Consider the following 17209-nt stretch of genomic DNA (forward strand, 5'->3'; position numbering starts at 1 on the left):
GCGCCTGGCGCGCCTGGCGCACCTGGCGCAAGTGGCGCGCGGGGCGCGCGTGGTGCGCATGGCGCACCTGGCGCTTCTGCCCGTGCACCCGCAAAGCATGGAGACGAGCCGCGCACGCATGCGCAGGCTGAGCCGCGCGCCCATGGGCAGCACGTTTCGTACCATCGAGATGTAGACATCATCTCCTACCCTACGGAGCCCCTGCGAGGTCAGCGCAGGCGCCCCAGAGGTAGGAGAGGTCGGGGGGGGTTGCAACCCCCCGCCCCCCCGCGCGCGGAGTTTTCTGCGCAAGCCGAGGCTGGCCCCAGTAGGGCCGCCGCCGACTCCGCTCCAGCCGATGGAGCCACCAGAGCCGCCGGACAGCGAGCCGCACGCCCCCACAGTGGGGGCCCATTGGGGGGCCTGACGCCTTCCATTGAGGCGGCGATCGTTGAAGCGGTTGACAGGGCGGTCAACGAATTGATGGGCGCCCTATACCCGCCCCCGTCCGATCATCGTGCAGGACGCCGAGGGCGCAGTAGAGGCGTAAGAAAACAAAGAAGATGAACTTACGCCTCCTGCACTGGAACGCCGCAGGCCTTCGGGGAAAAGGCCACCACCTGCGTCACATCTTGCGTACCCAAGACGTGGATGTGGCGCTCATCTCCGAAACACACTTGCGCTCCACCGACCGCCTGAGTGCTGCGGGCTACTTCGTCTACCGCGAAGAGCACCAGGCGATCACCGGGGCGCCCATACGTGGCCTGGCGGTACTGATTAGAAGGAGGATTCCTCATCGTGCCATCCAGGCCACAAATCACACTGGCATCCAGACGCTAGGGGTAGAGCTGGAACTGGGTGGCCAGCCCACAGAAGTGTTGGCCATCTACGCTCCCCCTGGCTCTAACTTCATCCCGGCCGAATTGGAGGCCACGCTCAAACAGAGGCCAACAATCCTCGCGGGCGACTGGAATGCCAAGCACATCAGCTGGCACTCGCACTCCAACAGCCCGCGGGGGATTCGACTTCTACAATACGCCGAGACCCGAGGTTACACCGTGTGCGGGCCAGAAGACGCGACACACTACCCAAGGATAGACACCCACAGGCCGGACATCATAGACTTGGTGGTACACAACCGGCCTGGCCTCCACCTGGCGCAGGAGGTACTGATGGACGAATTCCAGTCGGACCACCAGCCAGTGCTGTGCATCGTCGCGGGGGCACCATCCCCGCCTGCGCGCACCTGCAGGGTCACCGACTGGAACGCCTTCGAGTCCATCATTGGAGACACCCCTGCACCCGGCCCACCGGACATGACACCAGGCGCCGTTGACGACATGGCGGAGTCCATGACGCGGCAACTCCAGGCGGCTCTGGCGGAAGCTACCACGACGCGTCCGCCGGAGATCATACGCCCAGACCTCGCTCCCCACGTGCAAAGACTGATAAAACAGAAGCGCGCACTCAGGAGGCAGTGGCAGCGCAATCGCTGCCCAGTGCTGAAGGCGCAGCTGAACCGCCTCGCCGAGCGTGTCAAGGCCGAACTGGCGACACACGCGCGGCGCACGTGGGAGCACTCACTGGGAGAGGCCACTACAGAGCCTACTCGCCTCTTCCAATTATGCCGCCGTCTCTACCGGACTCCAGAGCCGAAGCGTCCACTGTATGACAGCAACGGCGTCATCACCTACAATGACACCGATCGGGCCGAAATCTTCGCCGAACACCTCCAGCGCCAATTCTCGCCGAACACCGCGACATCCCCTACGCGTGTGGCTGAGGTAGAGAGCGCTGTCGAGGCCCGGTTGTCGAGCCCGATCCCACTTGACGAAGCCGGGATCTTCTTCTCGCCATCGCAAGTGCGGAAGACGATCCGACGACTGCCGCTGAAGAAGGCCCCAGGACCGGATGGCATCACCCACCAGGCGCTGCGCCATCTGCCGATGAGGTGGATTGTCGCGCTGGCGCGCCTTTTCACGGGAATCCTCCGGACCCTCCACTTCCCGAAGACCTGGAAAGAGGGCAAGGTGATCCTAATACCGAAGCCCAGGAAGGACTCTACCCGACCTGAGAGCTACCGGCCCATCACTCTGCTCTCGACGCAGTCGAAGCTGTTCGAGAGGCTGCTGCTGCAGAGGATCCAACTTTACCTGCAGCCAAGGCCCGAACAGTTTGGCTTCCGCGGCGAGCACAGCACGACGTTGCAGCTGACGAAGGTGCTCTTCACTGCAGCCACGGCCCTGAACAAGAAGAACGCGGCCGCAGCCGTCATGCTGGACATGGAAAAGGCCTTCGACCGTGTCTGGCACGATGGCCTCGTGTTGAAGCTCGCCGAATCTCCACTGCCCCGCCGCATAGTCGCCGTGCTCCGCGCCTTTCTCACTGATCGCACGTTTTTCGTAGCGACGGGAGAGGCTGCGTCGAGACCGCGACCTATCACGGCGGGTGTACCACAAGGCAGCGTGCTGTCTCCAATCTTGTATGCCACGTATACTGACGACGTCCCGTGCCCAGAAGGGTGCACCTTGGCCCTCTACGCAGACGATACGGCGTACGTGGCCACATCCCTAAATATAAAGCACGCTGCGGTTAAGCTCCAACGCGCTCTGGACCTCCTGCCAGAGTGGCTAGAAAAGTGGAGACTAGCCGCCAACCCTAACAAGACACAGGCGATTGCCTTTGGCCAGAGTAAGTTGCCGCCGCCCCTGAGATTCCTGGATCAGGACGTGCCGTGGAAGACGCCGGTCACATATTTAGGGGTCACCATAGACCGGCGACTCACAATGCGGCACCATGTCAACAGGGCAGTAGGGAGAGCCAAGGGTGCGACGTACGCGCTCTACCCCCTACTCTACGGCAACTTACCCCTCCAGACCAAGCTCGCGCTCTACAAACTGTACGTGCGCCCACACCTAACGTACGCGGCACCGGCGTGGTACTCCTACACAAAGGAGACCCACCGCCAGAGACTGCGCGCCGTACAAAACATCAACCTACGACGCGCAGTGGGGGCCCCCCGCTACGTTAGGAACACCACCATAGCGCGGGACTTGAGGATGGAGTCAATCGACGAGTTCGTCGCACGGCTCGCCAAGGGGATGTTTGATCGAGCGGACGCCTCTCAACATCCCCACCTCAAGGACATCGCGCCGTGGCACTCCAGGCCACCAGACAAATACAGGTATCCGCGTGAGCTATTCTCCGCGGATACCCCAACCACCGGACGTGACACCAGGGCAGCAACCGCGGCTACGACCGCTGGTCGCCTCGCTGGGCCTCCCCCGGGGCCACCGGGGGTCTCACCCGGCGGAGCTTGACCGCGAGCCGCGTAGCTGCCCGATACCAACCATTGAGACACCAGGGCCAAGTCGAGAATACTCCTTGGCCCCAAACCACCGGATTGACACCCCGGAATAGACCCCATCGGCTGCGCGCAGCGAGTTGAGGCCAACGTCTCCTTGCGCGCTGCAGCCCCCACCAAGAGGAGAAACCTCGACCCCGTACCGCCCTGTATTAGCAGGGCGCGAGAAGTCACACCACCCGAAGGGGGCATAGCCCCGAACGGGCTTAAACACACCCCTCTAGAGGGAGTGTGTAACAAAAGCAAACGGGAAAGGCGCGCTCACTTCTTCGCCGCCTCGCACTAGGTAATATAGACGTCACTTACAGTTATTGTTGTTGAATTTGTGGTTATGTGTTCTTTATTAATTAATAGTAGTTGTGTGGTAAATTTCGTGTAATCTTATTTGTTTTTTTTCAGTAATTTTATTTGTTAATTTCTTACTATATATAAATTACTAGCAGATTCGGCCAAGCGTTGCTGTGGCTAAAACTTTTGTTATATTACATAGCAAACTATTCAAGGGAAACGGTAGGAGAACTTATGTGAAACGTTGGTACTTTAAACAGAGCACCATCTGTTAGAATTGTGACTGTCAAATAATAAACAAATAATTTACAATAATATTGCGGATATAAATTTAAGTTGGATCAAATTGCACACCGTGAGCACATTTGTTTGAAATCGGTTAAGTAGTTTAGGAGTCCATAGCGGACAAACAACGTGACGCGTAATTTATATATATAAGATTGTAATTGGTTATAATAACAAAAACGTTCCTTTCAAATTCGTTATAAAGAGTTTACACTGTATTATAAAACTCACCACTTTTCAACGTGAACTCGCTCAAATCAATCTTTTGGCCGTCGTAACCGCAAATCAGCCTATTCCTAATCACCAATCGCGGGATGTATTCCAACACTTTCGTATTCAACGTCGTCACCGATATGGTTATCATCAGTTCGACATCATCTTTACGAATAGAAAAACCTTGCCAATGCAGAGCCAGTAATGCCGAACGACATCTGTTGACGAGGAACTTGCAATTTCTTGAGTTGAACTGAAATGGACACAATGTTTACGGGAGTGGTGAAAAAAAATTACGCGACAACGTTTTAGGCCCGGCCCTCAGATTTCTATCTGTTTCGAGATATTTTCTGTACCTAACACGCCGTCGAATTTTTGGGTCTAAGGCCGGTTTCCTTACGATATTTTCGTGTTAAATGCACCAAAAAATCTTCGCAGGCGTATTCGAAACGGGTGCACTTTTTTGAACCTACAACCTCAGGGATGTGAGTCCTAAGCTCGAGTCACAGGTTGTGTAATGTAAAAAAAACATCTATATCCATTCAAGAAGTTCGCCTAACTTTTGTTTATTTATTTTGTAATCCTACAGCTAGCAAAAAGTATATATATAACTAGCTGGCCTGGCGAACATCGTACCGCCTAACAGTCGATTCTTTATTTGTTTAAAATACTTATTCTGCTATTCGGGACACCGGTCTAGCTAGTAAGATAAAAAAAAAAGGGTGCGTGTACTTATGTACGCGCGTAAGAAGTTATACTTCTTTGGCATTATTAAAAATAGTTTTTGATTGCATGCAAATAATTAATTACAATTAAATAATCAAAGACTGGAAAAGGATTCATTAAAGTCAATAAAGTTCAGTTTACATTTGAAAAATTAATTAAATAAATATTTATTATTATTCTCTTACATTAAACAAATAAAACACTATTTATCTTTAAAACATTTTTATTTCATTATACTATTTATTTTTAAGTGACTGTCTTCATCAGAATTTCGGTTTGTAATTTTAAATTAATCATTACTTGGTTGTGCATCTACGAGGCTTCTCCAAAACTAAAACTACTACTTGCTTTCTGCAACAAATAAGAGAATATTAATTTAAGCTCTGTCCATGCAAAACTTAATTTTTTTTATAATTCATATTATAAATTTTTTAACACATTTATATTAATATAATTATATAAATGTGTTAATAATATAATTTGTAGCACATGCTACAGACCTGGATAGCAACTTTCTCTTATTCTATTTAGAGATAGAGATAATTTAAATATAATACCGGTGTCTTCCTTGTAGGTTTCTTTGGAGTTGTTTGGGGATTCTTGTTGTTCAGTTCGACATGATTTTCTTTAACCTTTCTTTAATCCTACAAAATAATGAAATTGTTAAGTTATGTTGTCACTGTTGTGCACACCTTTGTTTGGCTTTTTTAGTATTCAAGTTATGTCAAAACTGATTTATTGCCTTGTCATTGTTGGCTTTTGGGATATCAATTGTTTCCAAAATGATTTTATTTGTAATAACCTGAAATATATAAATAACATCTATTAATTTAAGTATCATGGTGAGTGGTTCGCACTCAGGTATTAAGGTGTATTATACCCACTGTCCATTATAAGTGGGAATGGGCTCACTTCTGGCTGGACAGAGTTTCGGTACTACAAGTGCAACATGGATGTTTTGAGGTATTACAATATCTCTAACTACCTGTAGGGGAATAAAGTACTGTTGTGAGCATATGCCTATGCTTGAAAGGTTGAACCTTGAACATCACCATACATCATATTTATAATTAACATTCCTACCTCGACACCATCACAATCAAATTCATTGAAATCTACTTCAAACCGTTGCGGTATCATCTCTGCCATAGCCCATATCCATTGTGTCTCGAGAAGGTGATGGTGGCTTTGTTCCACCTCCAGTTTTTGATGTTTCACGGCGATTAGATGACAACTCTTTTTTTGTATTCAATTTAGTGCACTTCCACTGATTCATCAATTGTTTTTTGTCTCTTGTCCTTATATTTGCTAGATTAAATCTGAAAAATTACATGTTTTGATTAAATAATGTGGTCATTTTTTTGAGATGCAGGTACTTATTAAAATGTTTACTTCTCTGTTATATCGCTCCAAGCCTTCATTTTCTCCTTATTAGTATTATTATATTATTATTATTATTATTGATATATAGAATATTTCTAAAACGTTGCTGTAACAAACGCAATAAACATAAGCAATGAATAATGGTTCATGTTTCAGTTTTAATCAACAATAATACTCGATAATACCTACGGATAGTTAACCTCAATTGTATTGAAGCACTCAGGAAGGTTGGCACAGTTTTTTCACAAATATTTTATCATATTAATTAGTTTTGATTTAGATATTAAATTTAAATCACTTCTGATTATAATTCAGACGCACATATAAAATTCGCACTTGTATAATGAAAATAACTAGATACATAGATAATCTTTTATTTTAAACAATAATTCAAACTCCTATATTTGTTTAAAAGGTAAATGTCAATGTCAGATGTCAATTGTCATGGATATTCAAAATTCTTGTTAAGCTGCTAAGCTAAGAAATAGAATATGCGTGAAGTTAGCTTATATTCTATTTCTTTTGTAGATTGCGCACGCTATAATCACACTCCGAATTTTGTGTCATAGGTGCGCGCGCATCGTAAAATTTCACTCTCATCAAATTTTCATAACGCGCCTAAAGAAGTATAACTTCAATATAACTTCAAAAAGAAAAATTTACCTTCCCGGAACCCCTCCACTAACACTTGAACTTTATGCTATGGTATTAAAGTTCAAATTGACTTTTAAGTATTATTACGAATATTTTGTATGGGAATTTAGAAAAGTGTTGTTTTTAGACTTTTTCACTCAATTTTTTTTTAATTTTTCTCCGTAAGAACCATCCTCGTACTTTAAGGTATATTATGAAAAAAAATCAGACAAATCGGTCAAGCCGTTTTTATGTTATGTCGTGACAACGGAAAACGGGTTTCATTTTTATATATATAGATAAGAAAAAATAATACACTTGATATTTGTGAAGTATCACAAAAATAAACATACCTCAATAAAACAGGGAATAAAACTTTTTTCTTTGAGATCTTCTAAAATCGCGTCCAAGACATTTTCTTTATTCCATGATGGCGGAAATCCCACCACCTGAAATGCAATACAGAAAAATTTAGTTTCCCTTTTAATGTCTAAGCAGTCCATAACTTTCAGAATGCCTGAAAAGGAAAAAACAATTATATAACTCCGGATTGGATCCTGTTTTAGATTTTTTAGAGTGAAACTTCTTTATCGGGGTTGGAAAAAAATTTAGTGTAACATATTAGCGTTACGCGTCACATTTTTCCGTTACCTTTTGAAGTGAAACTTCTTTATCGACGTATGGGAGAAATTTTGTAGCAGGTTACGCGCCATGTTGCTTTTTGAAGTCAAACTTCTTTATCGGCGTTGGAAAAAAATTTACACACATTTGTCACATTTTTCGGTTACGCGCCATCTTTTTCTTGTCCCTACCACGGTTGATCCGAAGAGATTCGAAGCCATTAGTAACAAAAATATATAATAACGATAACAATGATAGTAATACTAATAATTCTATTACAATTAATGAAATTCTGTAATAATCTTAGTACTACATAGTAGTACAGTATAAGTATAAGTTAAAATGAAATAATTGTATTTGTATTCATGTCTATGATAATAAAAGCCTTTTGTTAAACTTTATCTAATTTAACTTTATTCAACCAATTTCTGTAAAGTTGCATATAGTAGATCATTTTTCGAAAAATAAGGTCATAAAAAAGTTTCACTTCTTACGTGTGTACACCTAGTACACGCACACATTTTTATTTTATATAACAGAGTCCAACGCTCAGAAGGCTAACCTGACGTTAAGTGATACCGCCGCTCATGGACACTCACAATGCCAGAGGGAACACGAGTGCGTTACCGGCCTTTTAAAAATTGGTACGCTCTTTTCATAATGGACCGTAAGGTCTTGTTAATTACGTACGTATAATCAAACAACAATGAAATGGTAGAAATATGAATGAGTTTAAGTGTAAAAGTTTCGAAAGAAAAGGCTATTATTATTATTACTCTCTACTTAAATATGGTCTTTTTCTGGAGGAAACGTGTATAATATTATCTACATTTAATTAAAATTGATTCAGTATTTTTTGAGATATACGCATTGGACACGTAAAGGCAAGCAATGCTGATAGGTTTTCAAAGTAAGTTCATTTTTTTCTTAATTTATTTGTATAATAATAAACACAACTTATGTTTAATTAATTAATTGTATAACTTACAGACACGATCATAAACAAATTATCATTTTTATATTCTTCCTCCACTTGTTCCCGCTCCAGCATCATCACAGTCTGAAAAGGTTTATATTTATTAAAACATCGTAAAATTACAAATAAAAACAAGAAACATAAATTATTAGAGATGCAACGGGCGGCTTTATCGCTAACTAGCGATCCCATCCTAACCCTAAAAAGGAAAAAAAATAAATACTAAAGTGCAAGAAGTGCATAACCAAATCAACGAAAAAAAATTACAAGTAACTGAAAAATTATACAATTACCAAACTTCATCTAAAATAAACTAAACTAAAAGCTAACCTTACGGTTTTCGAATCACAATTTAAAATGCAATTCAGGACAGGATATGGTTAAGAAATGTTTATTGTTTATGTTGAAGATTTTTAAAAGAGGTTAGAGAGAAAGCCGGTCGTATGGAGTCGGGCAGCCTATTCCGCAACTTAATGGCGGAGATTCTAAACGAATTGCCTAAGAAGGATGAGCTGTGAGATGGATTTTCCAATAAACATCTATTGGAGGTGCGTAACATATAGTTAAAAGGACCTAAGAATTTGAATCAATCAATCAAAATCATTTATTCATATAGCTAACACATTGTACACTTATGAACGTCAAAAAAGAATTTAACATTTAATGCTTCTAATTTTATATTTACTGCCAGTTCTCAAATCAAGGGAGTAGAACGGAAGAGAAGAACTGGCAATAAACTCTCCGCCATTCTTTTTAATCGCCAAGTTTTTGTTTTACACAATGTTTGTAAGGAGCTGCAACCATTACACCATGTTCCACATGACATCTTAAGTAATTAATAATAATAAAATAAATTAAAAACAAAGATTTGTCCTCTATCAGCAGTAGGCATGGTGAAATAGGAGCACGCACTTCATTCTCGTGGGAACAACACGCAAATACATAGTCGAAATAACTAACATCACCGCATACACGAATTCAAGTCCGAGCAGTCACCACAAGTAGATTTTGGATTGAAAAGAATTGAGTTTAGAAGTTGAAGGAGATGAGCGTCACCTCAGGTAGCCGAGCTGCCAGCATATATTAGCCACTCTTGCAATCATCATCATCTTGAATTGGCGTGTGGTAATACTTTTGATATATGCCAACTCTCAATGTTTATTCAGTGATAAGATAGTAAAATAGCTAGAGGAGGTCTGTTACTAGGAAATTTATATTTGCCAGAAAATTTGCATATATTTACGTGTGTTAGTTTACGTGTGTTAATACGCTTTAATAGCTTATATCAAAAAGGGAAGTGATCATGCAAAAGTTGAAGCAACAATTATACAAAAAAAAAGAATTATACTATTATTAACTTATAACGTTATAATTTATTTAAATAAAGTGATGATGTAGAAAAAATATAATAATCGACTTAAATGATATGACTGTCTATGTAAAATTCCTTTTAAGACAAATTTTCACGCATATGTGTGGCAGAATATGCGAACTCTAGATTGTACCACCATAACATTTTTGTACCATATTCTTGCAAATACTTTATTATTATTAAAACGAGTGTGTCGCAGAAGTGGAGGATTCAAAAGATGTATAAAATTACACATTCACACACACAAACGCACACATAGTCTATGATTCGTATTATAGACGTATTTATTTATTACCACACAAGTTACAGAAGAGCCAGGCACCCTGGCACAAGTAATTTATACTTACTTAAGTAAGGGGCTCACACATTGTATATTATTTTAGTTACTATATGGTATAAAATAATTAATACTGTAAAGTCGGTTTACGGACGATAGTTTAACGTGACAACGTCATAACAAAACATTAATGAAATGATTGCATACTTAAGTCTTTGAGTGGAACAGAGATAGATGCGGCGCAAGCGTACAATGAGCGTGACGGGACAATGAGTTATGCTTTTTCGTGCAGCCGGCGTTCATCGATTTACTAGACGTGATCACGTCAAAAAGATTATGAAAAATTGTTTTATGAAGGTTAAAAATTTGTACCGTTTCCTTTCTGCCTGGAAAGCAATCACTTAGCGTGTTGCACAATGTTCTTTTTGTATGTGTAAATACATTACCTTCGAAGATCGTACTGTGACACTCCGCTTAAGCTGTATAGTGTTCTTCCAAGGCCAGAGATATCTGAACTTTACAACAGTTGGGTCCGTACTGGTCATTATCTCATCTCGTTCATATACGGGAACTTGTTTTGTTACTACTTCTCTGAAATATATAAATATTTATTTAAAATATATATTTAAAAAATCCTGCTTATGGATATGATGGAAATCGAATCTATAGAAATATTAAAAAACGTTGAGTGACGTTATTTATTTTAAAGTGAGGATTTAGAAAACATTTATTACCAACGAAACACACACAGAAACACAAAATAAGCAAAAAAGAAAATAAAATATTTAGAGGTGTCAAGGGACACCCGGATGGAACGAAATTCCTTTCGATTAATTTATATGTTAATTGGTATCATAACAGTATGATAGATTTTCTCGACACCAATCTTACGACGAAAAAAAAGCCAACATCACGAGGTGTTCCCAGGCGGTCACCCATCCAAGTACTGACCTCGCCCGACGTTGCATAACTTCGGTGATCGGACGAGAACCGGTGTATTCAACGTGGTATGGACGTTGGCGATAGCTAAATCGAAAATGTAAAATATAACAACTATAGCAAAAAGTGTCGTTACAACTTTTGGTCTTAATTTATTCCGTCTAGCCCCCTTTCGTAACGCTCGATAACTTCGTTCCAACAAGACTAATTTAGTTAAGTGATTCCAAAAATAAATTTCATTTCTTATCCCTACAAAAAAAAGCCAACATCACGAGGTGTTCTCAGGCGGTCACCCATCCAAGTACTGACCTCGCCCGACGTTGCTTAACTTCGGTGATCGGACGAGAACCGGTGTATTACAATAGCAAATAGCAAAAAAGTGTCGTGACAACTTTTCGTAAGAATTTTTTCCGTCTAGGCCCCTTTCACAACGCGCGATAAGGAACTTCGTTCCAAAAGGCATAAGGTACATTTTAAGTGTGTAATGTGTGTGCGCTGGTCATTCTGCCAGAGACCAAACAGAGATTTCATAGGATGGCAGTGTTGCCCTATTGGCTTCAGTGTGCGACTCTCATTCCTGAAGTCGCAGGTTCTTTCTATTAGCGCTATTACCATTCGCTCGAAGGGCACAGGAAAACATCGTGAGGAAACCATCTTAAACACAAAAAGTTGACGGCGTGTGTCTGGCACAGCAGGCTGATCACCTACTTGCCTATTAGATTCATGATCACGAAAGAGATACAAAAATCTAATTCACAGATCTAAAAAGGTAGTATCGCCACTGATTTATTTTTTATTTTATTTCATAGGTTTACGAGCCCGCGTTACGCTGCGCAGAACGCCTGCGAGATGTGCAGTAGGGGGCAAAGTTATAATGATTTGAAATACTTTATCCAACATTATACCCTCTCAGCTAGATCCTTATGTCAAAATGGCGCAGTGCGCGGCTACAAGGTTGGCCCTGAAGAGTTTCATATAATTGTGGGAGTGGCACACACAAACGTTCGTATCACGGCTGTGCACGCTTTTCTATGTGCGCATTTAACATTCGTTCGTGCGAAGGAATGTCTGGAGCCTAGAGGTAGTAGCGCCATTATATATTAAATATATGTATTACTATTAAGCCATGGTCGAGAACATTATATAATAATTAATAAATAATGAAATAAAAACGTCACACCAAGTTTTTATTAAAAAGTGGGTTTACCTGATAGATTGGTCTTTATCGAGACACAAATTGATGGTCAATTTGGGTTTAGTTTGTTTAGTCTGTGGCCCCAATCTTTCGAAGGCACTTTGGCGCCTTTTCTGGTTTTCTAATACATCTGAAGAGTCTGAATCTCTAGAACCTAAATAGTTATGGTCACGTAATCAAAATTTATAGCGTAACGATGTAACGGCGGACATAATATATGTCGCAGATATGGCGTTACTGTCAGCCGCTATTGTCATTATATTAACGACTAGCATTACCGGTTTTGATTCGACTTAGACGTTGTTAATTTATAAGGTCTGTGACATAATGGCGGCGGACAGTAACGACATATATTATTTACTTCTTTAAAGTTTTACAATTGCTTAACTTTTTTAAATTCCGATTTACATAATTTTAATAATTTAATGTAATTAATAATAATAATAATAATAATAATCTTTATTGACATATTTGTAATTACAGAAATCCTATGAAGACTCTGACACCTAAACTAGGCTTTAGTGCCTGTATCTCAGGAGTCAGTGGCTTCTCCCAATATAATTCGTAACAAGTGTCAAGAGAGCTTATTCAAAATTTTACAAGACAATACTTTTTATAGACATTTGTAAATTCCAGATATTACATCTAATTATCTTCTTACACATAATATACTTAAACAAAAATAACATATATTAAAAAAAAATGTTTCAGTATAAATTACAATGAATATAATAGGTAATAAAATAGGTACATACACATAAAATACTAAAATACATAAATATACATAATACATAAATATACATAATTATACATTTTACATATGGGTATATGTAACACTAGTATAAATATATAAATTATACACATAATTAATGAATCAAAATAACCAAAATATTATTGTAGCATGTTAGTTAAATAGATCTTCTGTTTCCTCATAATTTAAGGACAAAAGCCAAGTCTTAACAATTGATTTGCAGTCATGTAGTGAAAGAGGGTAGAAATTTAATTTTTTGTTTATTTTATTATATAGAAAGACTGAGAGATATGCTCGTTGTCGCCTTGCGAAGGTAGTACGGAATTTTGCTGTGGGGAGTACATTTGGTATACAGCGTTTGTTACTGCAAACCTCTGGGTTATAAGGGGTATGGACATGTTGTTTGGCTATTATATTAAAGACGAATAACTGTCTAACACTGAGGAGCTCACACTGTTTATATAAAAGTGTGGTTGAAAATCTGTAGGGTTTGAAAGTCATTACTTTTAGTAAAGATCTGTGGGCTCTTTCAAGCTGAATTAGATGTGACTTGCACGCTCCACCCCACACGCTCACGCAGTATCCAATAACCGATTTTACTAAGGCAAAGTAAACAGTGCGGAGTAGTTCAAATTCCGCGGCATAACGTAATTTTTTGAATGTCCAGATTAGTTTTCGCGTGCGTGCCGTTATAATCTCAATGTGAGGAAGCCAACTCAATTTATTATCTAATTCGATACCGAGGTATTTAATGGTATTGGATTTTGTTATATTAATGCAAGTACAATTGCGCTCAGAGACACATATGTGTATTTTAAGATTAATATCAGTCATATGGGAATTAATAGTTTGGAACTGAATATACGAAGTTTTAGAAATATTTAAAGTAAGTAAATTTTCCCTGAGCCATCTAGCCACCTTCTGCAGTCCGCTTTCGGCAATATTTTGTATCTCGGTCCAGGTGTCCCCATAAAAAACTATAGCCGTATCATCGGCATAGGTAAACAACCTGCAACTAGTTAGGGACATATTACATAGGTCGTTTATGTAAATAAGAAAAAGACTTGGACCAAGAATACTGCCTTGCGGAACTCCAAAAGTTACATTTGCGTCGGAACTAATATAATTATTAATCTTAACCCTTTGCACCCGACCACTAAGGAAATCTTTAAAAATAAGCAGGGCTGAGTCTCTTATTCCAATTCGCTCCAATTTGTCCACAAGTATAGGTATTGAGACGGTATCAAATGCCTTGGCAAGATCGAGGAAGACACCAAGGCACTTTTGTTTCCTGTCAAGTTTTTCTGTGACAAACTCAATCAAGCTACCCACAGCGTCTTCTGTTGACATACCCATTCTGAAACCAAATTGTGAGCTGGACAGAATATTGTACCGATTTAAAAACTGTATTAACCTCACGTTAAGCATCTTTTCTAGGATTTTTGATAGTGCTGTAAGCACAGAAATCGGTCTGTAGTTTGCAACACAATCCCGTGCCCCACCCTTGTGAACAGGAGTAATGAGAGACCTTTTAAAGACTTTTGGAAAGCAGCCTTCCCTAAAACATGTCTGAAACAAGATAGTAAGCGGCGATACAATGACATGTCTTACCATTTTTAGAAATCGAGCTGGTATAGAGTCCCAACCAGTGGCACAATCATTTTTTAAGCTTAAGATGAGAGATTCCACCTCAACCTCATCTGGTGGCATTAGTACGAAGGAGTTAGTCAAGCAATTAGATCTTGTACATATGTAGTTATACTTACACCCTGTAAGTTTTTCAGCTAGCTCTCTACCAACATTAGAAAAATAACTATTTATGTCCTCAACCGCATCCAATGCGTTACAATTCCTAATTAACTCATCGGCAGAAGATTTTTTACTTGAACTATCGGTGACATATTTTATTGCAGCCCAGGTTTCTTTATTTGATTTTGCACTTTTTAATAAGAATTTATCGTGTTCGCGCTTCAATTTTCTAAGTAGTGAGCAACAAAAATTCCTGTACCTTTTATAGGTTATTTTAAGAATTTCATTTTGGGGGTCCCTTTTTAAATTAAGATGCAGTTTATCCCGGTGACGGATACAGCGAAGTAGGCCCGGAGTCATCCAGGGCTTAAGAGATTTTTTGCGCCTGGGTACACGGACTTTTTCAGTGTTAGCTTTAATAGCAGATGACAGAATTTCAACAAATCGAGTCGCAGCAGACTCGGCGTCTTGCTTGTTAGTCATAAAAGTAAAATCAGCCAATTCAACATATTTTATAGCTTCACTAAAATTTACTCTTTCAACAATGGAAGGGCACTGAGTATTAGTCCGTTTACTGTTAAGGGATAGATTTATTAGAATAGAGTCGTGATCAGTTACGGTGGAATTTATAACTATAACACTAGTTTGTAAAACAGTTTTAACCATTACATGATCGAGACAATTGCTTAATCGTGTTGGATATGTGTGGCCTGGCAGAAAACCCAATTCGCTGGTTAAATTTAAGTAAGAGTTACTGTTTCTGTCACCGTTTCCAGGTTTTATATCGATATTTATATCACCTATTAAAAATATATTCTTAGATTTTATAGATTTAACAATATCATTCAAAGCATTCAAAAAGCGCTCAGTGTAGTAAAAGGATGGTGATCTATAAATAGCTAAAAGTACAATATCTGGTACTATTTTAGCTAGCAGAAAGTTAGCATCTTTAGGATTAGGTTCTTCAATTTCGCAATTTATATTTTGTTTAGCATAAATTATAATACCGTCATTTTGATTTAAGCATTTTTTTGTGAAATAAGAATTATAATCCTTGAGACTGGGTATGGGTTTATTATCGTTTAACCAGCATTCAGTTAAAATTATTATATCTGGATCAAAGTACAGACGAGCTATATGGGCCAAGAATGCATCAATATTTTTGTAAACGCTACGGATATTTTGTGTTATAATTTTTAGGGAGTTTCCTGATTTTTTTACTAAATCATTACAATTATTTATATCACAACTGTAGGCAGTTGCCACTGTTAAATTATCAATATCATTATTTATATTATCAATAAATCTAGCCATTTGTAAAATATTAAGCTTTTTGTCGCAGCTACTCGTGTCTGAGAAATGCTGACATTTTTACAAAGATAAGATCTCGATTTCAACATGATCACTAGACTAAGAAGGTATAATTTTTTAGTTATGTAAAATACAATACAATGAACAGAGTATAAGTATGTATATAAAGTAAAACAATAATATAATATATAAAAAAATAAAATAATATCTATAAAAACAATAATTAAGTGCCGGATTTTCACAAACAGGAAAGTTATCGTAGGCCGGCGGAGTTTCCTGGGGGCCTCAAAAAGTCATTGTTTTAGACGAAGTTTATTTAAATCACCCTCACTATCAATTCTAATATGCCGTTTACCTTCATCTTGTCTCAGGTAGGTTCTTCCAAATGAGGTCCAGCAGAATTTATATCCATTTTCCTGAGCAAATGCACGAGCCAGATAATTTAATCGTTTTCCGCAGGGTGATAGACATTCTGAAATAAAAAATGGCTTTGCTGGTCCTTCCAAACTTAAGTGTGCCGTGTTCAATTTGTTAGCAGAATTCATTTTGTTAAATTTGCGTGCCTTTTCAATAATACCATCTTTCAATATAACGCTGCCCAATTCCACAATAATTGCTCCATGTCCAGTTTTACTTTTTGTACGATAAATATCCTTAATATCCTGTTTCTGTATGGGAAAATCAATAACATCTGCAGCTTTTGAAGCAATTTTACATAAACTATCCTTATTTTCACCGGTAATCTTAGGAATATTTCTTAGTTCAAGTTTAGTTGAGGCAGACGTTCGTTCCAGCGACTCGATTTTCTTTTCAAGCTGATCAATATACAGACGATCTTCATTCCTCTGTTTTTCCAACTTCTCGTATTTAGCTTTCATATCTTCGTACTGCTTAGAGACAAAAGCAATGGAGTCTTTTATTTCTGTATTTTGTGTCAAGATTTCTCTCATGGAGGATTGCAAGGAGGTGAATTTACTTTCATTTTGAGAGTTTGCTTTAGCAAGCATATCCTTAATTTCGGTTATGAATTTTTTAATATAGGACTCATCCTGCTTGCGCCTCATAGTTACATTGCTTCGCTCCTCATTAGATAAATCTGGCGCGGAGCCCGAAAAAGAAGCTTTCGGCGCGTTCAACCTAGCTTCCT

General features: G+C 39.9%; 1 protein-coding gene and 1 non-coding gene across 3 annotated transcripts in view; both read right to left on the reverse strand.

The window, feature by feature from the left end:
- LOC125060365 (nuclear RNA export factor 1-like) overlaps positions 1-17209 on the reverse strand; it is a 34968-nt gene that overhangs the window by 14752 nt on the left and 3007 nt on the right. For both annotated transcript variants that reach the window (XM_047665240.1, XM_047665241.1), the window contains exons 6-10: positions 12264-12405; positions 10564-10708; positions 8481-8552; positions 7225-7320; positions 4148-4382 (exon numbers count right to left, since the gene is read on the reverse strand). In XM_047665240.1, coding sequence (XP_047521196.1) covers positions 4148-4382; positions 7225-7320; positions 8481-8552; positions 10564-10708; positions 12264-12405 — 690 coding nt within the window. The remainder of the gene's footprint in view (positions 1-4147; positions 4383-7224; positions 7321-8480; positions 8553-10563; positions 10709-12263; positions 12406-17209) is intronic.
- LOC125060556 lies at positions 11020-11138 on the reverse strand. The gene has a single exon (XR_007118883.1). It is a non-coding gene; the product is annotated as a 5S ribosomal RNA (ribosomal RNA).

This window comes from Pieris napi, chromosome 21 (assembly GCF_905475465.1).
Source record: "Pieris napi chromosome 21, ilPieNapi1.2, whole genome shotgun sequence".
Classification (NCBI taxonomy): Eukaryota; Metazoa; Arthropoda; class Insecta; order Lepidoptera; family Pieridae; genus Pieris; species Pieris napi.